We start from the raw sequence: 25,517 nt of genomic DNA, 5'->3' as shown, positions 1-25,517 counted from the left end.
CAACCAGTTCTGGACCCAACATCTTCTCTCCTCCTCCTCTTCCTCTCCCTCCTCCTCCTCTTCCTCTCTCTCCTCCCTCTCTCTCCTCCCCTCCTCCTCCTCCGCCTCTCCCCTCCTCTCCTCCTCTCCTCTCCCTCTCCTCTCTCCTCTCCCCTCCTCCTCCTCATCCCCTCTCTCTCCTCCTCCTCTCCCCTCCTCCTCCTCTCTCCTATAGCTATTGATGTGATGTCACGTAGAACAGTCACTGCAATCTTGGCCAAGACCCCGAGACATCCACCACCTTGGTCAACACTACGAGACAACCACTCAGAGAGACATAATCCGCCATACATCATCGATCTGGAGCATTTGACGTCCTCAAGCCGATCGGGACCACCGCTCCCCTTGCCTGACATAGAAAAGTCCGCCCGGACCAATATAATCGACGCACAGCCCGAGACACAGAGTTTCAAAGGATGTGCAATACTGGCCGCATCCTACCAGGCGGCGGTATTGGACTTTTGCGATCTCAGACTCATTCCCTATGATAACACCAGGCTCCCTGAATGGATAATGAATGGAAATATCGAATAAAAGAAATAACGATGAAAACCCGACTTTTCTCGGGTTAGGCTCCCAAGCGTCAGCGAGTTAACCCGACTTTATTTGGGTCTGGCGTCCATTGAGTTAACAACGAAACTTTCAAACATAATAACTTGACAATCCCACTGACAGCAGCAACACTACTCCTAAATGATATATCACTACTACCGGCATCCATACAACAAAAAAGAATCATTCTGGCGGGTGTCACTGCAGCCAAGGTGGAAACAACCTGAGAAACTCACAATGATTAATTGCTCTCTGACACTACTGGATGTAATGTATATGGAAATCTCTACTGCACGTGTAATTGGGCTTGGACAGGCCAGTGTAACGCTCTGGGTTCCCTCTCAGTCTGGAATGTTTTCACCTGGTGGTTGGTATTTGCATTTTGGTTGTCACGCCCACATTCCTTTGTTGTCACTGATTGGTACTCTCCACTGTTGCTGTTACTGTGCTGTCAATTTGCTGTCACTGCTAATTGATTGGAATGTTTGGTTGGTGACTACTTATGCTTTCTCTGTTTCCTTGTTTGTTGTCGAGGCTTCAGAAAACCGTTCGTGTGGGAAGGAGCTGGTCAGAGTTTGCTGAGCCACTCGCAATGCACTTATATTACTTTTGCCTGTTCTCTCTGTTGACACCCGGCATCTTTCCTGGATTATCGCTGCTCTGTGTGTTTTAATAAAGACACATCCTTAGAAATAGCTACCTATCTCCGTCTCTCCTTGTCTCCTCCACCATTGGACTCACTACTATTCACCCCCATACGTAACAGGCCAATATTGAGCTGTGGGTCTCAGCAGCTGAGAAAGTTAAAGCCACTATCTAGCAGCGGAGCGGGGTTGGGGTGTTGGTCGTAGGGGGTCTGGGGGTCCTGGGGTGGGGGGGGGGGCTCTACCCTCGTCGGAGTGTTAACCTTACTTCCTGGGACCACCGCTCCGGTACTCCGCTCACATGGAACGCACCATTCCTCTACTGAAGAAACATTCTTGTACCTGTCGCACATTCCTAACTTGTAAAACTGTCTGCTTGGAAGCTCATAATTAAAACCAACCTAAACCGCTCCATTCTCTCTCCTCCTGTGTTCTGCAATTGGGCTCTGCTCTTGCGTCTGTATTTATTATTTTTGTTATTATATTGTCATTATTGTTATTGTTAGTATTATTATTGTCCTGTGAAGTCATGTCTATTATTATTATTATTATTATTATTGTATTCTGTGTTGTCATGTTTTGTTTCATATTTCATGTAAAAGAAAGAAAGAAAAGATTCATAAATGACGTTCGCTATAGGCTATGCTTCACTATTATTCCCGGAAGACCCAGGTGAATTAGCTCACGCTAGTGGCTTAGGGGCCTGGGGCTCACGTCCCCTGTGGAACCCAACCGGCCACGTGACTGCACTCCTCTCCACGAAACACCAACAGCCTTCAGTCAGACTCTCGCCTCACAACACCTGTCCCCAGGTGTTTCATCTCTAGGTGGTCCGAATATGGCCTCGTATCATTCCCTCATGTCAGCTCCCCCCCCAGACAGACAGAAGCTCCGGCGTGTGTTTTGATCTAATGTATGCTGATGATATGCTTGTGCAAAACAAGACACAACGTATTACATGTATCCAGATTGAAAACTTTATTAACAGATTGCAGAATGGGTACAATACAGTACGGCTCAATACACACAATTGTAGAACCCTTAACTCTTTCTCTACCAACAACGATTAAACTCGTTATTGGCCGCCAATCGTTGAACGCTAACGAGTATACTCGTTATTTGATCGTTATTTCTTTTATTTGCTATTTCCATTCATTATCCATCCAGGGAGCCTGGTGTTATCATAGGGAATACCGCCACCTGGTAGGATGCGGCCGGTATTGCACTTCATTTGAAACTCTGTGTATTGGGCTGTGCGTCGATTATATTGGTCCGGGCGGACTTTTCTAATAACCTGAACCTAGGGCTTCACCCGATCGCATTGAATTGTTTTCGGGACCCCCGATTCATTATGCTGTGGTGGGTTATGTCGTGGGCCAAATGGACACAGGTAAGAGCAATTTAACGTACATTTCAGCTTGATTGTGCCTTGTATTCATAGCCATTGCCCTGATCAGTGTATGTTGTTGTACTAACGAATGCCGTTATTGACAATCAATTAATCAGAAACGACCCCCCCCCTTTCATGCATTCATGATGGAACATAATACCGATCATATGCATTTGAATGTTTAATTGTAGAGTGTGTAGGGACGAAATGCCAATGGATTTAATATAATACACATCGCAGGCTATTACTAGCCTCCCAGGAATTACCCTAAACCGCTCTAAAACCATACTTATATTCACCACGGTATAAAACGGGAATGTATGGATGGAATCTTTTTTTCTTTTTTACATCTTGAACGATAGATACTCGATGTCAAATGGGCCATATTATTGCATCCATAGCTATAATATAGAATATAGTTATAGCCCTGCAAACAAGGTGACAGACTCCATTGGTTTAATGCATGGCAGCGCATAGCCATATCCCGGAAACAGCATGGCAGAGAATGAGTTAAAGCTGTGGTGTCAAACTCAAATACACAGTGGGCTGAAATTAAAAAAAAACTGGGACAAAGTCGCGGGCCAGACTCAATATTTATTGAAGAATTCTACAACGAGCTAGTCAAGATGAGAAGCACATTCAGTCACAGACTAATACCCCCCCCCCCCGACACTCAACTAACCTTCATACAAACGGCCATCAGGCTCCACAACAGTTGGCAGGGACTGCTGCCAGACATCCAACTACAACTACTAGGAACCTAGACAATAGTTTCAAGTTTCTTTATTAGTTGTCATACAGAAGTACAGAATACTTTTATACAAAATGCTTCTTTCTGTTATGCTCCAGACTGTGCTAGACAAAAATAGATACGCATAAAATAAAATAAAATAAGTATAGCAAGTATAAAATAGAAGTCACGTACGTAGGCACAAGTGTTCAGTATGTACATATGTACAATGTTCAATGCAGAGTAGAAGTAACTGAGTTACCATATATCCTCTCTACCAAATATGGTGTTTTCGAAGAATGGGCGTTCTGTCTAAACCGTTTAAAATGATGAACATTGTGTATATATGGAGACTGTTGTTTATAAGGACAACCAGGAGACCATTGTGATTATTAGGAACCTGAGGTGTCAATATAGATGTAAACATGTCATTATAAATAATATCATCTCATCAGGTATGCCATCAGATAAGAAAGAATGACACCGGTTTACTGTCCAACAGACAACAGAGTAATAGATACTATGAGGGAACCTGTTTTCAAATTAAAACTGATGTGATTTGCAAGGGTCATGTTTAATGTGAAGGTATTGAATGTCATACCCTATGGATGCTTTTGAGTTTATATATATATTATTTCCTTTGTTAAAATGCTTTTCCAAGAAGTCAGCCAGTGCACTAAAAAGTGGGAGTGTTGAGATAAGAGACTCTGTATGGGATTGTTAGTAACTGTCCAACTGTACATATGACTGTTTACACTAGTAACTGTTTACCTGTGTAGATCAAGAAAAGAGGGCAGGGGTTTGAGACAGGTCCATTGTCTCCATCAGTGATTGCCTTGGTGCATATATATCTGTCCCCACTGGAGGGCGCTCTGGGCGTAGCCACACAGGTATTCTACCTTAGGGCAACTATAAAAGGAATGGTGCCTGCCCCTTTCGTTCTCTCCTCCAACGTCTCTCAAAGAGAGATAAGAAGAGTGTTGTACAACTACTGCTTATGTGTGAATAAAAGAAGCCACGCCAGTTCAGGCACAAGATAGAAACCATGCCTCTTGACCACATTATTGACGCCCTGAAGTGAGTTCTGTTAACACATACTATAGGTATACAGTACTGTTACATTTGTGACATACAAAACATATGCAAATATGCAGTACTGTTAAACAGAGATCCTAACAGAAAATATACATATGAGGGGGAGGAAACTGTACATTAACAGGGGGTGGGTGGGTGTGAGCAGGGGCGTAGCTGCCAGCACTGGGGGGGGGCCCAATTTTTTTTTTTCTTTTTTTTATACTTTTTTACTAGACATCACTCAGGTGTATTATTGATGCTCTCATTGATACTATGTTTGTTTCTGAAGTGTGTGTGTGTGTGTGTGTGTGTGTGTGTGTGTGTGTGTGTGTGTGTGTGTGTGTGTGTGTGTGTGTGTGTGTGTGAGATATATAGAGAGAGAGGGGGGGCTTTGGTAGACTATTGCATTGGTCCATTCATTGAAGATGAACGCAATGCGACATCCTTTACTAGGCTCACCCACCAACAGTGCAGGTGCTGAACTGCTGATCCGAATGTATAGGTAAAAACCATATTATGCGTTTTCATCAAAAAAAAATTCCGCTCGCGCGCTTACCCGCGCTCGCATTCACTGGGGGCCTACAAATACATTCTTTCATGGGGCCCAGAATCTGAAGCTACACCCCTGGGTGTGAGTGCTCATACAGAACCAAGCATTTCACTGTACATGTACTTTATAATATAATAGTTTGCAAATGTTTGCCTTGGTCGTTGAACTTCTACGCACCTCGGAATGGTTGTTAACGTTAAACAAATAAAACTTCAAATCCACATTCAAGGTACTCAAACACTCTGATTGTCATCCAATACGGTAGGTGGCGCTGTCGTGAAAACACGATGGTCTCCGGGGCTGCAGCGCCACGCATGGTTTCTTTCCGTAGCCTATGTTTGCGAAGACGCTCTCTGATTGGCTAGCCGCGTACAGCGAAGACCCTCTCTGATTGGTTTAGCGCCGAAGGGTCTCTTCCGCCTTGTACATAATATTATTCTCTGCTTCGAAGTGGTTATGCTTTGGCCCTCTTTCGAAGTGGGTTATGCTTAGGGTTAGGGCTAGGGTTAAGGTTAAGGTTAAGGTTGAATATGAATATGAATAACCAATCAGAGAGCGTCTTCGTAAACATAGGCTACGGGGGGGAAATCACGCTGCAGCCACATCCACGTTCCCAGCAGTATCGTGCTTCCTGCAGTGAGTGTGGTCCTGCTGCTGCTGCTTCCTCTGTGCTGCTCATGTCCTCGAGTCTAGTGGGACCGACATCTGAGCCCCGTCAGGTAGTGACTGAAATGTGTTTTCTAGCTGCATGTAGAGAGTGTTTGAGGGGAGTTCTCCTCTTACTGTGTTGTTAGCTGCATGTAGAGAATGTTTGAGGGGAGTTCTCCTCTTACTGTGTTGTTAGCAGCGTCCACAGCTGCTGCTTATCGCTCCTCGGGGTTGATGTTGGCCTAGTTAAGCACAGCCAGTCATTAGCTCGCTCTCTCTCAATCGTTTGGTTTATTTGTTTTCGGTCTTGCTCCACGTTCATTCCAATAGTTATTTTCGTTACTGTTAGTAGTTTTCCTTCTGTAGCTGGAGCTAGTATCTTCTTAGCTGGTACCTCTGTATCTGGGGCTAGTGTTACTGTGTTAGCTAGCTTAGCTGGAGGTAGTGTCGTCTGTAGATGTGTCCACAATAGTCTGTAGATGTGTCCACAATAGTCTGTAGATGTGTCCACAATAGTCTGTAGATGTCCACACTAGTCTGTAGATGGTAGTCTGTAGATGTCCACACTAGTCTGTAGATGTCCACACTAGTCTGTAGATGGTAGTCTGTAGATGTCCACACTAGTCTGTAGATGGTACATTTACATTTACATTTAGTCATTTAGCTGACGCTTTTATCCAAAGCGACTTACAAGTTCTGTACGACAAGCCATCAGGAAGGGCACAACTCTATCAGCTGAGCAACAATGTTCATCAAAGTGTTGAGTGCTACAGTGTAGGTTAGTTTATTAGGACAAGTGCATGACAGTACGGTTAGTTAGGGTTAGATTTTTTTTTTTTTTTTTTTTTTTTTTAAATTCAGATAATGGTTGAAGAAGTGCGTCTTTAGTCGACGGCGAAAGATTGGACGTGATTCGGCTGTCCTAACTGGGGTGGGTAGTTCATTCCACCATTGTGGGGCAAGGACTGAGAATAGGCGACTTCTCTTTGATGACCCTCCCGGAGCTTGGATAGGAGTAGGTCTGAGGCGGCCAGAAGATGCAGAGCGTAGGGGTCTTGAGGGTGTGTAGTTAGAGACCATTGACCGGAGGTAGGCGGGAGCGGTTCCCTTTGCCGCACGGTATGCTAGGTCGAGGGCCTTGAAGCGGATTCGTGCAGCAATGGGGAGCCAGTGCAGGTCCCTAAGAAGTGGGGTGACATGGGCCGACTTCGGTAGGTTTGAGATCAGGCGGGCCGCTGCGTTCTGAATGAGTTGAAGAGGCTTAGTGGCAGTGGCCGGGAGGCCAGCGAGCAGTGCATTGCAGTAGTCGAGGCGGGAGATGACTGTTGATTGGACGAGGAGTTGGGTGGCTTCTTTTGTCAGGAAGGGGCGTATCCTTCTGACGTTGCTCAGGAGGAATCGGCAGGTTCTGGTCGTCGCTGCGATGTGAGCAGAGAAGTTCAACTGGTCGTCGAGGACAACACCAAGGTTCTTGGCGGTCGGGGACGCAGTCACAGCTGCATTCTCGACTGATTGAAAGGTCGGTTAGGGGGGAGGATTTGGCCGGCAGGTGGAGCAATTCTGTTTTGCTTAGGTTCAGTTTGAGGTGGTTGGACGTCATCCAGGCTGAGATGTCGGACAGACAGGCCGAGATCCGCACAGAGACGTGGATATCTGAGGGAGGGAAGGAGAGGAAGAGTTGAGTATCGTCGGCATAACAATGGTAGGAGAAGCCATGAGACGTGATAATGTTACCCAGTGATTTAGTGTAGAGGGAGAAGAGAAGGGGTCCTAAAACCGAGCCCTGGGGGACACCCGTCCGCAGGGAGCGGGTGGCCGACAGGGTCCCTCTCCATGACACTTGGTAGGAGCGGTCATTGAGGTATGATGACAGCCATGTCAGCGCAGAGCCAGCCACTCCCATTCCTGCGAGGGCCGCAAGGAGGATCTGGTGGTTGACTGTGTCGAAGGCTGCAGATAGATCTAGGAGAATCAGGACAGAGGAGAGGCCTTTCGCTTTTGCTAAGTGAAGTGCCTCTGTGACCGCAATGAGGGCTGTCTCTGTGGAGTGACCAGTCCTGAAGCCTGACTGATTAGGGTCTAGGAGGTCATTCTGTAAGAGTGAGTGGTAGTCTGTAGATGTCCACAATAGTCTGTAGATGTGTCCACAATAGTCTGTAGATGGTAGTCTGTAGATGTCCACAGTAGTCTGTAGATGTCCACAGTAGTCTGTAGATGTCCACAATAGTCTGTAGATGTCCACAATAGTCTGTAGATGTCGACAATAGTCTGTAGATGTCGACAATAGTCTGTAGATGTCGACAATAGTCTGTAGATGTCGACAATAGTCTGTAGATGGTAGTCTGTAGATGTCCACAATAGTCGGTAGATGTCCACAATAGTCTGTAGATGTCCACAATAGTCTGTAGATGTCGACAATAGTCTGTAGATGTCCACAGTAGTCTGTAGATGTCCACAATAGTCTGTAGATGTCCACAATAGTCTGTAGATGTCCACAATAGTCTGTAGATGTCCACAATAGTCTGTAGATGTCCACAATAGTCTGTAGATCTGTCCACAATAGTCTGTAGATGTCCACAGTAGTCTGTAGATGTCCACAATAGTCTGTAGATGTCAACAATAGTCTGTAGATGTCCACAATAGTCTGTAGATGTCCACAATAGTCTGTAGATGTCCACAATAGTCTGTAGATGTCCACAATAGTCTGTAGATGTGTCCACAATAGTCTGTAGATGTCCACAATAGTCTGTAGATGTCCACAATAGTCTGTAGATGTCCACAATAGTCTGTAGATGTCCACAATAGTCTATAGTCTGTAGATGTCCACAATAGTCTGTAGATGTCGACTAGTCTGTAGATGTCGACTAGTCTGTAGATGTCCACAATAGTCTGTAGATGTCAACAATAGTCTGTAGATGTCCACAATAGTCTGTAGATGTCGACAATAGTCTGTAGATGTCGACAATAGTCTGTAGATGTCAACAATAGTCTGTAGATGTCCACAATAGTCTGTAGATGTCGACAATAGTCTGTAGATGTCCACAATAGTCTGTAGATGTCAACAATAGTCTGTAGATGTCCACAATAGTCTGTAGATGTCCACAATAGTCTGTAGATGTCCACAATAGTCTGTAGATGTCCACAATAGTCTGTAGATGTCCACAATAGTCTGTAGATGTCCACAATAGTCTGTAGATGTCCACAGTAGTCTGTAGATGTCCACAGTAGTCTGTAGATGTCGACAATAGTCTGTAGATGTCAACAATAGTCTGTAGATGTCCACAGTCTTCACAGGGGGCATATCCGCGATGTGATGTCCACTTAAAAAAGGAAACTAAAATATCATTTGACATTTTTATTTTTGAGCTCTTCCAAACAATCTATTGTTTTTAATACAAACCGACCTCATGTTCACTGTAATTGTAAAGTGCCACGTTTTGATATATTGAGCTTTAAAATGTTCACATCCTATTGTAACAGAGATTTGAACTCGTGATCTTGCCACGGGATTTTTGTATTGATATGAACCGATCTTTTTACGTTGCATTGATCCTATTGGATCATTGATGATTAGATTGATGTATCCATCTGGATCCTTGTATCGTCCCACCCCTAGTAGCCACTCTGCCGGACTAGGTAGGAAGCGGTTTTAGTTTGTGTGGTGTGATAACAATGTTGAAATTTCATTTAGAAGTTTAGACTTTAGTTTTACAACTGAAATAACATTTTTGTTATTACAGAGGGAGTAAAGTACAGGGGAAAAAAGGTACCGATATCGATTCCCATACTTGTGACCTGAATGCATATGGGAATAGGAGCGTGTATGATGCTAATGATGGAGCATCGCCGTCGGTTGTGTGATAGTAAAGGGCTAACCTTCTGTATTGTCACAGTGAAAGCGTTAGCCGGCTGTCGTGTGGCAGTGAAAGGGTTTTAATGCAACTGATCTCCATTTTTACGCAAATGCAAATACATCAGAATCGTCATTTAGAAATGAGATTGCATAGATGTATGAATTGAGATCGTGTTTTTTATCGTGCAGCCCTATTTGCAATTGAATATTTCAAAATGTTTTACCAGTATCCTCAGGTCACGTGAGTAGTTGCCTCTTTGACACCACCTACTGAATAGCCAGAGTACGAGATGAGCCATGAAGTTTATTTATGTCTGTAAATGCTGTGTAGTGTGGATGCCTACTGTACATGAGTAGGGGTGGGAATCACCAGTTTCATCATGATACGATACGATATCGATTCTTTGGACAACGATACGATATTTGCCGATATCACAAAGTCTCTCACGATACAATACGATTAGATTCAGGTGCCTGCGATCGATATGAGATGATATCATATGCCCATTTAACACAATCAGTAACATTTAGATCAACAAAAAAAAGGTAATGAAAATATCATTTGACATTTGTATTTTTGAGCTCTTCCAGACATTTAAAGGAAAATCAATCTATTGTTTTTAATACAAATAGACCTGTTCACTGTAAAGTGCCACGTTTTTATATATTGAGCTTTAAACTTTAAGCTACATTTTTTGGAACTCAAAACTCACAACCTCCCTCTCCCAAACCGTTCCTACAACAATTTGTTGATGTTGCATGATCATGTATAGGCCTACATTTATTATGTATTATATTGTTTATCGTTTATGTTTAAATAACATTTAAACATCAAACTCCTCTGACCTCATCTGGTCTTTCCAAAGACGCGCGCACACACACACACAGAAAGGGAGAATGCTATGATGTAACATCTACACACACGGAGCTACTGCTGTTGTTCTTGGGCGGATATGAGACTCGCCACAGGATTTTCAAAATAAGAGTATCGATATGAATCGATCTTATTACATCGCATCGATCCGATTCGATTGTTGATAATTACATCGATGTATCGATCTGGATCGATGTATCGTCCCACCCCTATACATGAGTAGGGTGAATAACCTACATGCCATTACTGCTTTTTATTCACTCATTATAGCTACTTTATTATCTTGAAATAATATAACGGCGGACGGGGGCTATTTGCAGATTTTAGCTCTGCGTTTTGATACTGTTCGCCCTCACCTGCTTGTCCAGAAGCGTATGAGTATGGGGATAAACCCCTCAATAATCAAATGGTTCTATTCTCTTCTTACCAACAGGACACAACAAGTCAAGGTGAATGACACACTCTCTGAGGTCAAATTCTGCAGCACCGGGGTGCCTCAAGGTGTGGTGAGCTCCCCTCTCCTATTTACACTGTACACTAGGGCTGCCCGATTTTGGGAAATAAAATCGAATTGCGATTTTTCTGACAGATATTGCGATTGCGATTAAACTTGCGATTATAATTTTTTTTAAGCAGCCCCACAGAGGTTTATTGTAAAATGCGGCTTGCATCTGGCCTACGCGTTGGGTCTTTTCGGGGACACCGAGCCTGAAAATGTTTCTTTTTACCTGGGAATCGATACCGGTACCCAACGGTACCTTTTTTTCTGTACTTTACTCTCCCTCTCTGAAGTCTAAACTTCACAACACACAATCTAAAACTCCTTACCTCCCTCTCCCAAACCGATCTTTTATCTCAATGGGACTTCCTGGTAAAATAAAAATAATTTGCGATTTTTTTTCTTTTTGATAATTGCATCATTACAAATCGCGATTTCGATTTAAAATCGATTAATCGTGCATCCCTACTGTACACCAACGAGTGTAGCAGCAGTCGGCCTAACAATCATGTCCTGACATTTTCAGATGACACACTTATTCTAAGCCTATTGAAGGCTGGCGGCTGCCTCTCTTCTTACTTTAAAGAGATCGACTCATTTCAGGTCTGGTGTGAGAGACACCATCTCATTCTCAATACCACCAAAACCAAAGAGATGATCTATGACCCCAGAGAAGAAGAGAGTACATGACCCTGTGGTAATTGGCGACTGTGATATAGAGCAGGTTGCATCATATAAATACCTAGGAATCCACATGGATAATCGACTGAAATGGGATGTACATGTTGATGTTCTGTGTTCCAAACTAGCCCAACGACTGCACCTCCTCCGTAGTCTCGGACTGTTTGGTGTGAGCACAGCGATCATGACCACATTGTATAAAGCTGTCCTAGAAAGCCTGATGAGATATGGGATGGCATTGTGTTTAACCGTTTGGTACACTCAGAGTCACAGTGCAGTGTAAGTCGAAGCTTGAAAGGCTAGTGAAAGCAGCGATGAAGGTGACCGGAAACATCAAGTATCCGTCACTCCAATCTATCTTGGAGAAGGTAGTGGTCAGCCAGGCACGGAGAATCTTACAGGACCCTTCTTCTCATAAACTTTATCCCGAATATGAAGTTCTTCCCTCAGGGAGATGGTTCAGAGCAAGTAGATATAAGAGCAACCGCTACAAGCTCTCCTTCCTTCCTACATCCATTGCTCTCCTAAATAACACTAGAGGTTGATTCCTTTTAGGTGGAGTGGAGAGATAGAACACAATACATATAATAACTCATGGAGATATACTAAAAAGTTATTTAAAATGTTTGGCCGGTAAAAATATCTCTGGCTGGTAATATTTTTATCTAAAGCTAAAAAGACCGTACCTTTTTTAGGTACTTTCGTTGTAGCTGAGGGGCTACACAACCCTGACTGTATTTAAATAATGAGATTGACAAATACTAAATTATTAATTAACCTTTATAAATGTACACAAACATGGCGGACACTCTATTAAATGGGAGGTGAGAGGGTACCAGGTTGAATAATCACATTTAATGTGTAACATAAACACAAATGTAAATAAATATAAACAACAACAAATATAATGGGGTTAATACTATTTTCTTATAAACAGTATCCTAATTATTATACAATTTATATAACAATTTCCAAATTATTATGATTGGCCGTTGGAGCTCTGAATGGAGGTGGGCACACAGCATCACATTAGCTTATATGCAGACGATATAATCTTGTTCATGCAAAACCCTGCCACCTCCCTACCTCATCTTCTAAAAGTAATAGATGATTTTGGCAATCTATCAGGATTTAAGATAAACTGGCCAAAATTGGCCTTCCTTCCACTTAATATGACTGCGAAGGCTATCACCCTCCCAGCAAATATACCCATGGTAGAACACTTTAGATGTCTTGGAGTTGAAATATTCCCTACGATAAGCCAAACGGTGAAGTATTCCGGATTGCTAGACAGGATCACAAATTACTTCGGCAGGTGGTCAAAGTAAAAAAACTCATTACAGGCCCGAGCGTCAATAGTTGAGATGAATGTTTTGCCCAGAATTAACTTCATCAGCTCAATGTTGCCAGTACCCCCTCCTGTTGGTTACTGGCAAAAACTACACTCCGCTGCATATACATTTATTTGGAACAACAAACGTCCACGATTAAAAAGATCCACTGCACAGAGAAATAAATCCGACGGGGGTTTAGCCTTTCTAGAATTCTACTATTACTTTAAAGCGTTCTCTTTAAGACCACTGATCACTTGGTTTGATTCTCAAGCATTGGTATCCTGGAGACCATTAGAGGAGAACATAGTGGCACCACATAGACTGCAGGATATAGTGTACACCAACTTATCAATTAAACAATGCAACTTGAGATTTGGTCCTCTTATTACACATGTGATCCGGATATGGCGTGAAAAAGTGTACTAACCACCATAAATGGCACAAGCATTCTCCCCTATTTAATAACAATTCAATCCTTATTGCACATAGGGCTGGGCGATATGGAAAAAAATCATATCGCGATAACGATATGATAATTTTATTTTATTTCTCGATATCGATAATTATCGAATTGTTATAAGTATAAAAAATAATTTTTTTTTTTTTTTTTTTTTTTTTAACAACAGATGTATGTTTATTTTGCAGCAATTCTTTGTCATTGCCGCCATCTTTAGTGTTACATCCCCTCACACTCCAGTTCTCAGGCTGCAGCTGGTTTAAAAGCTAAAGTAAACCGGCTTCTCTGCTGGCTGTGGCTCCAGAGGAGTTGAACAGTTCTGGCTCTGCTAGTTTATTTTCGATCTTTTGGCGCTTTTTTGGTGGACAAACCACCGCACATGTGCACTGTGACTCGTGACTGGAGTCTAGTTCTGCTAGCACACATAGCCTACTGTGTACAGACGGTTTCAAAATGTATTTTAAATTAGAAAGCAAACAAAATAAATGGACAAGAGAAAAAGAAATCTGAATTTGGTCAGTATTGTCATTTGGACAAGCAAAGCCATTACTTTAAGTTGCAGGCAAGAAAGACAAGTCTGTCCACTGTCTCTGGTTTTAAAACTGCCCTGTTGCAGCTAAAAAAAAATAAAAAATTTATATTAAAAAAAAAAAAAAAAATTCGATTTTTTTATTTCGATATTCGATATCGATTATTAAAATATATCGCGATATTTATCGTTATCGTTATATCGCCCAGCCCTAATTGCACATCAACCTATCAGATATCCTGGATGGGAAAAGAAAGGCATACACACATTGGGGGATATCTTCGATGAACATGGTCTCTGCAGTTATCAAGATATATTCAACAAATTTAACCTCACCAGTTCCACTTATCTCTTCTATCTACAAATAAGAGCGGCTTTGAGGGCGCACAGAGTCCCATTAGATATTCCACTTGAGCACCACAGATTTCACAAATTCTTTTATGACAAGGAGACGTCGAGAGGCTTCGTCTCTGACTTTTATCGCCACTTACTTACGTCCTCATATAAGGTCCTTCCCCTAGACTCTGTTTGGAGGAAGGATATCCCAAACCGGGAAGTAGATTTTGATTGGGATGCAGTCTGGGAAAATGTTCGGCTATCATCACGCAACCCAGATCACCAATCTTAATTTTGTTCATAGGACTTACCTGACCCCTAGACGATTGCACCTAATGGGTCTCAGATCAGACTCTCGATGCTCCTTGTGTTCAAACGGTGCTATTGGTACATATATGCATATGTATTGGGAATGCCCTCCTGTCGAGACTTTCTGGAAAAATGTAACCACTCAATTATCAGAATTTTTTTTCTCTGACAATACCTACACTGCCTTCTGTATTGTTGTTGAATGATGTTTCTCAGTTATCGACCTCTGTACATGTAAAGAGACTCATTTTGGCGGGTCTTACGGCTGCCAAAAAGTTGATAGCGTCACGCTGGATTCAACCGGATAAAATGTGTCGGAAGGTATGGGTTCTTACCTATCTCGATGTGATTTATCTAGAGATATCCACTGCACGAATCTTAGGTGTTAATGAAGCCAGCATAGCAGTCTGGGTAGCCGTGGTGGAGAAGATAAAGGAACGCATATAAATTTGTATTTTTCTGATGTTAAATGAAGTAGTGGATGTATAGTCCATGTGGGGGTCTTGAGGGGGGGGGGTGGGGAGGGAAGGGGAAGGGAAGAGCGAGCAAGAGCCCATGTATTGTATTTTTTTACGTCTTTTTAATCTACATTCATTCTGATTTAATTACTGGACTGTCATTATTGTTATTATTATTTCTGTTATTGTCCTGTGATTTATCATTGATTATTACTGTTACTGTATTGTTTGTCTTGTTTCATGTTCAAAAAGGGAAAATAAAAAACATTTGTTCAAAAAAAAACATGGTAATTAAACATAAACACCTGCGGCTTATAGTCCAGTGCGGCTTATATGTACACATCATTCAATTTAGCTGCTGCGTCTTATATTCAGGTGCGGCTTATAGTGCGAAAAGTACGGTAGTTCGTTAGCCCTTTATACTGGGGCTAACTAGCAAACAGTCCTCAACCGAACTCAATCTAAACGTCTCTTCTTTCTCTGTTATCCTCTGCCTGTCGCCGTCGGTAGATTGATGCGGGAGTATGGTACTCCTCCTCTCCCTTGGCAACACCACAACACCGTTTCCAACTAATAACGGCACTAACGTTACCACCACAGCGCTGTAGCAAAACACCTCTCTCCTCACTTTTATTCTCCAACTAACGGTATATTTTCTCTGTTCAATACGCGATGAGTGGCTCGCGCTGTATATACAAAATGAACTAACTTTTTCACTGTTCCACTGGGTTCCGATACAAGGAGCATATAAGGGCGAACAATAAAATAATAAAACACTATCAGGTCAACAGTAAATATATATCTTATACAAATAAAACTATATATAGAAAATAATAAACGTGGACTTTAGGTGACAGCCTAATCTACCTTTTTGTTGAACTAATTCTAATTATTAATCTTAAGGGGATGCAGACCAGAGAAAGACTTTCGTCTTGTTTACATCAGGGTCCCCCATTTCCAATTCATCATAACATATGACATACACGACATACAGATAGACAGTACTGCTACATCTATACATTTATGACATACCAGATTTGCAAATACAGTACTGTTTGTGATACAAAAAGAGTCCAGAAAAGAGAGTATATACATTTGACGTAGAAACTGTACATTGGAGGAGGTTGGGTAGGTGGGTTGGGGTTGAGTGGGTGGGGGGGGGGACTGTACATTGGAGGTGGTTGGGTGGGTGGGGTGGGGGCGGGTGGGGGGGGGTTGGTTATGAGGGGTGGGTGGGTGGGGCTACACTGTACAACTGTACAAGCAAAACTGTACATTGGAATATTGACAACCATACTTGGTCATTTACTGTACATTGGAGGGGGTTGGGTTAGGACATTTACAGGGGCCAGTTTCGAATTGCAGTCTCCCGTAGGTGTTCTTTGAGAGTGGTTTTGAAAGTGGGTAGTGATTCACATTCCTTTACAGCTTTGGGTAGGGCGTTCCACATTGATGTGGCATAATTGCGAAACGTGTTTAGTCCCTTGTTTGAGCCGAATCTGGGTTTAACATGAATTGTGGAGCTCCCTCTGGTGTTGTGATCGTGGTATTCACTGACCTTTGGGAAGTATTTTGACATGTACATGGGTACCTTGGTCGTGTAGTGTATCTTGCAAGTTGCTGTACTCTGTCGTCTACTCTAAGCCATCCTAGGTTGTCAAAGTGGGCAGGGGTGAGGTGGGTTCTAGGAGTAAGGTCAAGCAGTAGTCTGACCAGTTTGTTTTGAGATGTTTGTAATTTTGTTTTTAGCGCCTTTGAGGTGCTTTGGTACCATGAGGTGCAAGCATAGTCGTAGTACCCTCAACACACAGTCAACACACAGAGTTGGAAACGGGAGCAGCCCCGATGGATAAAGCGATATAAAGAAACGAATAGCCAAATAAATGTGAAGTTATCTTTGAACCTCTGTTGTCAAGCCTCGTCAATATAACACCCCCCCCCCCCCCCCCCCCCCCTTTCCTCACTAATGGAACTGGTGCCGCAGAGTCATGTTAGAACGTTAGCTTAGTGGCTAACATTAGCCCATTGCTGTGCTAAAGCAAGTCTCCTCTCAGCCTCCTTAGCCAAATTGAAATGCCAATCCGTGAGCAAGTGGAGAAAAACTCAGTATAATTAAACACTATGCATTCATACCGTTTATACCATCCACCCCTACTCGTTATGCGTACTGCGCTCAGTTGTCTCGGAATGGATTTGGTAACTAATTTCTGCGTCTCCGTAGACCGTGCCGCATCACCGTTTTAAAGTCATAGTGAAGATATAGGGAAACGAATTTATTTATGTACATTCCACGCCATTCGCGATAATTCAGTGTTATCTCAATTCTGTGAAATCTTCCGTAATCGCGGATTCCATAGGGCCCTACTCTGACCTCATCTGTTCCCGGTGGTCTGTGTCTGTCTATTATGAAATAACAATTTTGAGTAGGGATGGGAATTGATACGATTTTATCGATACGATTCCCTTATCGATTCTGCTTATCGATTCGATTATTTATCGATTCCCTTATCGCTTCCTGCTTTATAATTTAAATACATACATTGGAAATGCAACAGAACTAAGCTGGTTAGAATAACAACATGCAACTTGACATTTCTGATTGTCATTTATTGTTGAGCCCCCATGTCAGAAAAATACAAAAACTGTAAACAAAAAAAAATGTAATATAGCCTACACTTCAATAAAATAATGTATTTGAGATTCTTTTAAATATATATTTATTTATTTATTTTTATTCTTAAACCAATTTAATCTATTGAATAACGATCTGTTGAATGTAACTACAGTTCAATATCTTAAACGAATTGAATCTATTGAACCGTAGTTGCATTCAACAGGTCGTTATTCCTCTGACTTCTCTGTCTTTCACACACACACACACACACGCACACGCACACACACACACACAGAGCTCCCTCCCCGGGCCCCTGTCCTGTAAGCTATGGGCTCGTGTTGCTACACGGACATGTTTGTATGTTGCACGGTACCTACTAGTAAACAGTCAACCCTCCGTCTCTTATTATATGTGAACTAAAGAGTACAAGGTTTACACAACAGCCCCCACCCCTTTTTTTGTATTTGTACCTGTACTACCTGCTGTCAGCTGTTATCGCTCTCTGTGTGTCTGTATGAGCTTGATTAGCCGGCGTCAGCTAGCGTTAGCTAGCAAACCCAGGCAATTTCGAGCATAAGGAATCAAATAGTCTGCCATGGCTACTAGGGGTGGGAATCACCAGTTTCATCATGATACGATACGATATCGATTCTTTGGACAACGATACGATATTTGCCGATATCACAAAGTCTCTCACGATACAATACGATACGATTAGATTCAGGTGCCTGCGATCGATATGAGATGATATCATATGCCCATTTAACACAATCAGTAACATTTAGATCAACAAAAAAAAGGTAATGAAAATATCATTTGACATTTGTATTTTTGAGCTCTTCCAGACATTTAAAGGAAAATCAATCTATTGTTTTTAATACAAATAGACCTCCTGTTCACTGTAAAGTGCCACGTTTTTATATATTGAGCTTTATGGCTGCTTTTTTTTTAGCTTTAAACTTTAAGCTAAATTTTTTGGAACTCAAAACTCACAACCTCCCTCTCCCAAACCGTTCCTACAACAATTTGTTGATGTTGCATGATCATGTATAGGCCTACATTTATTATGTATTATATTGTTTATGTTTAAATAACATTTAAACATCAAACTCCTCTGACCTCATCTGGTCTTTCCAAAGACGCGCGCACACACACACACAGAAAGGGAGAATGCTATGCTGTAACGTCTACACACACGGAGCTACTGCTGTTGTTCTTGGGCGGATATGAGACTCGCCACAGGATTTTCAAAATAAGAGTATCGATATGAATCGATCTTATTACATCGCATCGATCCGATTCGATTGTTGATAATTACATCGATGTATCGATCTGGATCGATGTATCGTCCCACCCCTAATGGCTACATGCTAACGCTTATTGTTTTGAAATGCACAACTGTCGGAAAAACATGGCATCGATAGAGGAATTGATAGTCACAGAGGCATGCGATTCCAAGAATTGGACAATTAGGAACCGGCTCCCAACTGGAACCGGTTTTCGATTCCCATCCCTAATTTTGAGTTATTGAAGGTCCGCGCTGGTCTGGTCTATTATGAAATAACAATTGCGAGTTATTGAAGGTCCGTGCTGGTCTGTGTCTACTATAATGAAATTACAATTGCATGTCATTGGAATTCAGATTATTTTCTAACTGGGCGTGTCTTGGGTATCAAAATGTGGCACCAATTGATCTAACGTGAATCGGTACTTGGTAGTACCGACGTTCGGTCTGTACCCTTAAAAGTACTGGGTTCGGTACCCATCCCTAGTAGGAATCCACACTACACAGCATTTACAGACATAAACTTCATGGCTCATCTCCTACTCTGGGTATTCAGAAGGCCGCAGGGAACAAACTTAACTTTTTGACTTACCAGCCATTTGGCTGGTAGATTTAAAAAACTACCAGCCAGGCAGATTTTTTACCAGCCAAAAATTATAAATAGCTTTTTAGTATATCGCCATGTGTTATTATTACTATATAATACTCTCATATGCTATTTTCAATTAATATCATAAACAACATAAGGAATATTAGCATAATTTTGAGTGGACTGAAGGAATGAGTCAGCGTTAATAGTTTTAAATGCAAATAACTTATTGAAACATAGAAGTGGGGTCGGGACACACACACACACACACACACTGTTTCAACTCACCACCCCCGCATCATATTGTGGTCTAGTCTGTCTTCAAACTTCCACTCCTCTCGAAACTTTTTTATATTTGAATATCAACATTATCTGTCCATCCTCAGTAATCCTCAGTTTACTATAATATACTCCTGTCCTGAGTCCTGGCTAGTGACTTCATCATCTTTCCAAACGCACGCACACACACAGGGAAGGGGAGAGTGCCCCCCCATTTCCCTTTCCCCAGTCCACACTGTCTGCTGTTCTCTATGGCTCTGCGCCTCTGCCTCTGATCAGGATTAGCTTGTTAGCTTACGCTAACGTTGTAGTGATTGTAATGGTACATAAACGTTAATTTCTGGCAATGTGGGCATAAAGGAATGGCAACGGTGCAAAGCATGTAGATGCATTTGACCCGTTGTGAGAAAAAAAAAAACACCACAGACTTATTTTGGGTCATGTAGGCGCACTGCTGTGTAGCGCTGCTCTGCTTTCAGAAGCACGGACTGGGCGGATATGACTCGCGGAGTTGCTACAGGGTTTTTCAAAATAAGAGTATCATATGAACCGAACGTTGCTAGCTGCCGGAGCCATAGATATTATGACTGGAGCTGCGCTTGGGGCGGAAATGAGACCCGCACAGGATTTTCAAAATAAGAGTATCGATATGAACTACACGGCAGGTGGCGGGCAGACCTCTCATTTTTACTCGTCAAACCTTAAATCTACACGCCATTGGTGCTTGGCGGGTGCTTATTTTGTTCCCTGCAGAAGAGGCAACTGACCTGAGGATACTAGTAAAACATTTTAAAATATTAAATTGCAAATAGAATCGATTGTTGTTGTTTTTCTGGTAAAATAATCGTTTAGATTAATCAATAACAAAATAATCTTTAGTTGCATCCCTAGTGTGGGTGCCATGTACAGGAGTTCAGTTGTAGGTGAAGAGGTATTCAGCATATGGTTCTGACATACTGTACGTTGCTTCCAAATAAAAGGAGAAAAGACAAAGTGCCTTAATTTTTATTTAGTTTACACTCAGGATTATTAAAAAGTAGTCATGGATTATGTGGTCATTTTGTAGACGAATGTTTCCAATTTACAGAAAACATACTATTGTGATATATATCCAGGGAACAAAATGTAACAAGCACCAATGGCGTGCAGATTTCCTCTTTGGCTGGTAAATTACGGAGGCTACTCAGCCACTGTGGCGTGTAAAAAAATTGGGAGCCAACTTTCTGAATTTTCCGAATTTAATTTGTTCATAAAAGAAATAGCTTCTGTTGTCAGCAGTCGCTTCTATACGTGATGTGTGTGTGTCCGTTTGTAGCATGAGATTCATGCACCGCTTACTTCAAATTGTATGCAGTGATGAACGGTCTTTCCCAGCGGAACACAAGTTACACAGTTCGAGCTATGCACGCTTAGTTTGCTAACGTTAGATAGCAGTGTTTATAAGGAGTCATCTGCCAACAAATATGTTGTTTCAACAAATGGATTCACAAAATGGATTACCATCCAAACGTTATTGAAGACTCCTGTGTCCAGTAAGTAGGTACTACATACGTCTTAACTTTTATTAACTATTTTTTACCGCAGCAGTATGCGCAAATGTTCTACGTTATATGCATAAATGTCTGCTATGTGCCTAAAGTCAAGACTCGACAGTGTGTGTGTCCCGACCCCACTTCTCCTAGTCTCACACACAACTGTCTCTACACGCCGAAGCATACTGGTAGTACAACGCTGATTCAGAATGCATGTTGCCAACGCAATTTGACGGTGACGGTCTCTGGTTGCTACCAGATAGAACAGAATGGTAGCCAACACTCATGATTTGTGATTGATTGGTTAATTATGAAATTTTAATCTTATTGTTTTTAACTGTTTTTGAGAGAGTAAATGGTAAATGGCTGCTTTTTTATATAGCGCTTTTATCCAAAGCAATTAGGGGTTAAGTGTCGCAGTGTTTCCCACAGGATTTTCAGATACTATGGGGGGTGAACTTTAAATTTTGTTTGTACATTTTAAAGTTAAATGCATCAATCTGGTGCACTTTGAGAGCAAAATAAAAAGGCTAGATCTATGATGAACTTTGTGCTCAAAACACAAAATCCACTAGACTAGTGCTTCCCAATCCTTTCCTCAAAGCACCCCAGCCGTTCAATGTATTTGTTAAATTCCCCCACCAGCACACCTGATTCAACTTAACTAGCCCTTTATTAGTTGAATCAGGTGTGCTGGTGGTGGAATTTAACAAATACATGGAATGGCTGGGGTGTCTCGAGGAGAGGTTGGGAACCACGGGACTAGAGCATACATTTGAGCCATCAAAGAAATGAAGCAAAAGTGGTTACCTGTGTTGAACTGGTTTATTTTTTTAGAAAAAAAATATATATAATGGATTACTATTACGACTACTACCACTGCCAATACTACTGATACATCCCTATTGGCAAACTTTATATTTAAAAAAAAATAGCAAAAAAAAATATATATATATATATATATATATATAAATTTTTTTTTTATTACATAATTCTTTTGGTTCATTATACAACTGTGGCGGGACAAATTAGACTGTAGCGGGTCATTACTGGGAAACCCTGGTGTCTTGCTCAAGGACACATCGACACGCTGCCCGGGAGGAGCGGAAATGAGAGTATTCGAATACTCGTTTGGAAACACCAAGGAGTATTCAAAGCCTGTAAAATGGTATTCGGGACAGCTCTACACTGTATAATTTATGTTTGAATAAATTATCTGCATTTTAAACTATTAACGCTGACTCATTCCTTCAGTCCATATATATATTCTTTATTATTAAGACATGCAAGTTTAGCCACGATCGTGATTAGAAAAAAATTCGAAGGTCGTAGGAGTCCCGAGAACAATTTTTCTTATTTATTTATATATTTTTTTTCTCCGCCTGATTCGTTATGCCAATTCCCCCCTCCCCTACCTGGTTGTTGTGCGCATGTTCCTCCTACTGGTCGGTACAAGGGAACCCTGAAGTCCACCGCATGCTTCCTCCGACTCGAGACAGCCAGCGGCTCTCTTCTCACCCGACAGCGATGACTCTCATTGGTGACTTGTAACGCGTGGGAGGTCACGCTGCCCCCACCATTTCCTGCCTTTCGCTGAGCAGGCGCCCTGACCTGTAGGTGTCGCTGTCCACAACGCCAGATTACCACCCACGGCTTCCCTCCCTCTAACCCAGCCAAACGAGTTAGTATGACGATCAGCCCAAGCCTCAAGCAATGCTGACTCCTAACTCTCGCTCCTAACTTTCAGATCTTCTCTCAGTTCCACAAGTCCATCACATCAGCTACCTACGCGTTACTCCTAACGCTCGCTCCTAACTTTCAGAACCTCTCTCAGTTCCACAAGTCCATCACATCAGCTACCTACCTGCATCAATATACTACTAACTATCAACTAACTCGCTACCGCCGTGCATCAATATACTAACTAACTAGCACATCAATGCACTAACTACTACCGCCGTGCATCGCTATACTGCTACCGCCGTGCATCAATATACTAACTAGCACATCAATGCACTAACTACTACCGCCGTGCATCGCTATACAGCTACCGCCGTGCATCAATATACTAACTAGCACATCAATGCACTAACTACTACCGCCGTGCATCGCTATACAGCTACCGCCGTGCATCAATATACTAACTAGCACATCAATGCACTAACTACTACCGCCGTGCATCGCTATACTGCTACTGCCGTGCATCAATATACTAACTATTGATGTGATGTCGATTGATATGAATAGCTAGTTACGTTAATATAGAGATGAAAACAATACGTTATTTATATAGTTTTAGTTTTAGTATATGATGCACGGCGGTAGCGAGTTGAGTGATAGTGAGTTGAGTGATAGTTAGTTTTAGTATATGATGCACGGCGGTAGCGAGTTGAGTGATAGTAGTATATTGAGCGAGTAGTTGGGCGATAGTAGAGCTAAAGCGATTGGGCGCTGAGAGGCCAATCGGGGCGCGCAAACCGAACGCAGAAGGACAACTGCCTTGGGGAAAGTATTCACGCCTCCGGGAGTCTAGACCGCAGCCTCTTGCATTGGTGACTAGCGCAATCTCCGCTACGCCACCCAACCGCCTCCGAAACAATTTCAAACATGTTTGTTAATCTATCCATTTGTCCCTCAACATTCTGAAATGTGATAAAAGTAGTAGGGTGTTGCCTGTTCCTTTTTAAGAGTGATGTGTTGTGGGATATATAGGTCCACGCAAGCAGCGAATAGTCCGTCACACATCCCTTCTCCAACTCACGTTTGCAAAACAAAGCTAACGTTATCCAGTTGACATTACAGATCATAATAGCTATGATAACGTTAGCGAAGTGAGAGTAGGGAAACGTTGATGTAGTCAGAGTGCAGCGGGGACGGTAGAGAGAGGCAGCACTATTTGCGTGTAACGTTAGTCAATAACAATATCACAACTTGTGTCATTGTTCATGGAGGGAAACTGGCTAACGTTATAGATAGCGAACGTTAACTAACATTTGCAAACAAAGCTAACATTATCCAGTTGACATTACAGACCATAATAGCTATGAATGATAACGTTAGCTAACGTTAATGAAGTGAGAGTAGGGAAACGTTAACATAGTCCAAGCGTAGCGGGAACGGTAGAGAGTGGCAGCACTTAATTTGTGTGTAACGTTAGTCAATAACATTAAGAATAGAGAGCTGCAAACGGAAATAAATGCCCAGTCCTTGAGAGAACGGTTTCCTGGTCTACTGTGACCACCTTACAGAGGGAATTACCTCGAAGTCCGGCTAGTTATAACAAGCACGTTACATGACCGGCACTTCGGCCCTGGAGTGTTAGGAGAACGCTCCCCTGTACTCTACTACGGTTCAGATTAATACAGGAAAAGGTATACATTCGGGGCTCGAGTCCGGGATATGAAAATAAATCCTGATTTCATCTGTGAGTTGTAAACTGTATGGAAAGGTGAAGTTAGCTCATGCTACTAGAAAACGGATGCACGAGGCAATAAATTAACTGAGTTAAAATGATGATGGCCCCATATGGGATTTTCTTTTTTTACCACGGTTTTCGCGGTTGTCTGTTCTCCATCCGCGGGTGCCTTGATAACCCGTGGTATTGCGGTGATGCGGTTACCGCGACAGCCCTAGTCCACAAAGAATTATGCTAATATTCCTCATGTTGTTTATGATATTTATTGAAAATCTCATGAGTATTATATAGTAATAAATAATAACATATAGCGATATACTAAAAAGCAGAGGTGGGACCAAGTCATTGTTTTGCAAGTCTCAAGTCTTGGTACTCAAGTCCAGAGTCCAGGGTTCGAAATTAACGGGGGCTTGGGGCATAATGCCCTTGAAAATGGACAAAATGCCCTCGAAAATCAGTTAAGGGGGGCACTTAACACTTTGGTTGCCTAAGGTTAAATTAATGATATACCATAGATTGCCAGCGCTATTTGTCTATGGAGAAAGTCCCCTTCTTTGCAGGGCTATAACTTTTTAAATTCTATTGCTACATTGCCATTATTAGGGCCCATTCAAAGTCCTATATGTATTGTTCATTGTGTAGCAACGTTAAACTTTTTCATTCACATATTCATAGTAAAGTATGGTCTAATGTATAAGTATGTTTTCATCTCTTTCTGCAGCTTTCTCCAGAACGTGATATATAGCCCCAAATGCATTATATTGATGATGAAATACAGTTTGATGGCAATCAGCGCGATATAAAAAATTCCAACTAGACGTACTTCTAGAAGTTACTACACGTCAT

General features: G+C 42.0%; 2 protein-coding genes across 4 annotated transcripts in view; both read left to right on the top strand.

Annotated features, from left to right (window-relative positions):
* mboat1 (membrane bound O-acyltransferase domain containing 1) overlaps window positions 1-11,707 on the top strand; it is a gene marked incomplete at its 3' end in the record, with an annotated part of 85,443 nt that extends 73,736 nt beyond the window's left edge. The window contains exons 13-14 of the mRNA XM_084335947.1: window positions 10,788-10,860; window positions 11,663-11,707. Coding sequence (XP_084192073.1) covers window positions 10,788-10,860; window positions 11,663-11,707 — 118 coding nt within the window. The remainder of the gene's footprint in view (window positions 1-10,787; window positions 10,861-11,662) is intronic.
* The window catches only part of LOC311246302 (uncharacterized protein), a 30,286-nt gene continuing 10,332 nt past the window's right edge, over window positions 5,564-25,517 (top strand). Inside the window, exons 1-2 of one of the 3 annotated variants that reach the window (XM_084336450.1) lie at window positions 5,564-5,698; window positions 10,788-10,855. The gene's annotated coding sequence lies outside the window, so the exon portion shown is untranslated. Of the gene's footprint in view, window positions 5,699-7,205; window positions 7,330-10,787; window positions 10,861-25,517 lie in introns of those variants that run through there. The other 2 variants (XM_084336452.1, XM_084336451.1) reach the window with 2 other exon arrangements.

The sequence above is a fragment of the Notolepis coatsorum genome (assembly GCF_963971535.1).
Source record: "Notolepis coatsorum genome assembly, chromosome: 19".
In the NCBI taxonomy this organism is placed as follows: Eukaryota; Metazoa; Chordata; class Actinopteri; order Aulopiformes; family Paralepididae; genus Notolepis; species Notolepis coatsorum.
The sequence above is the reverse complement of the archived record's forward strand: the minus strand, read 5'-3'. Positions and strand labels throughout refer to the sequence as shown.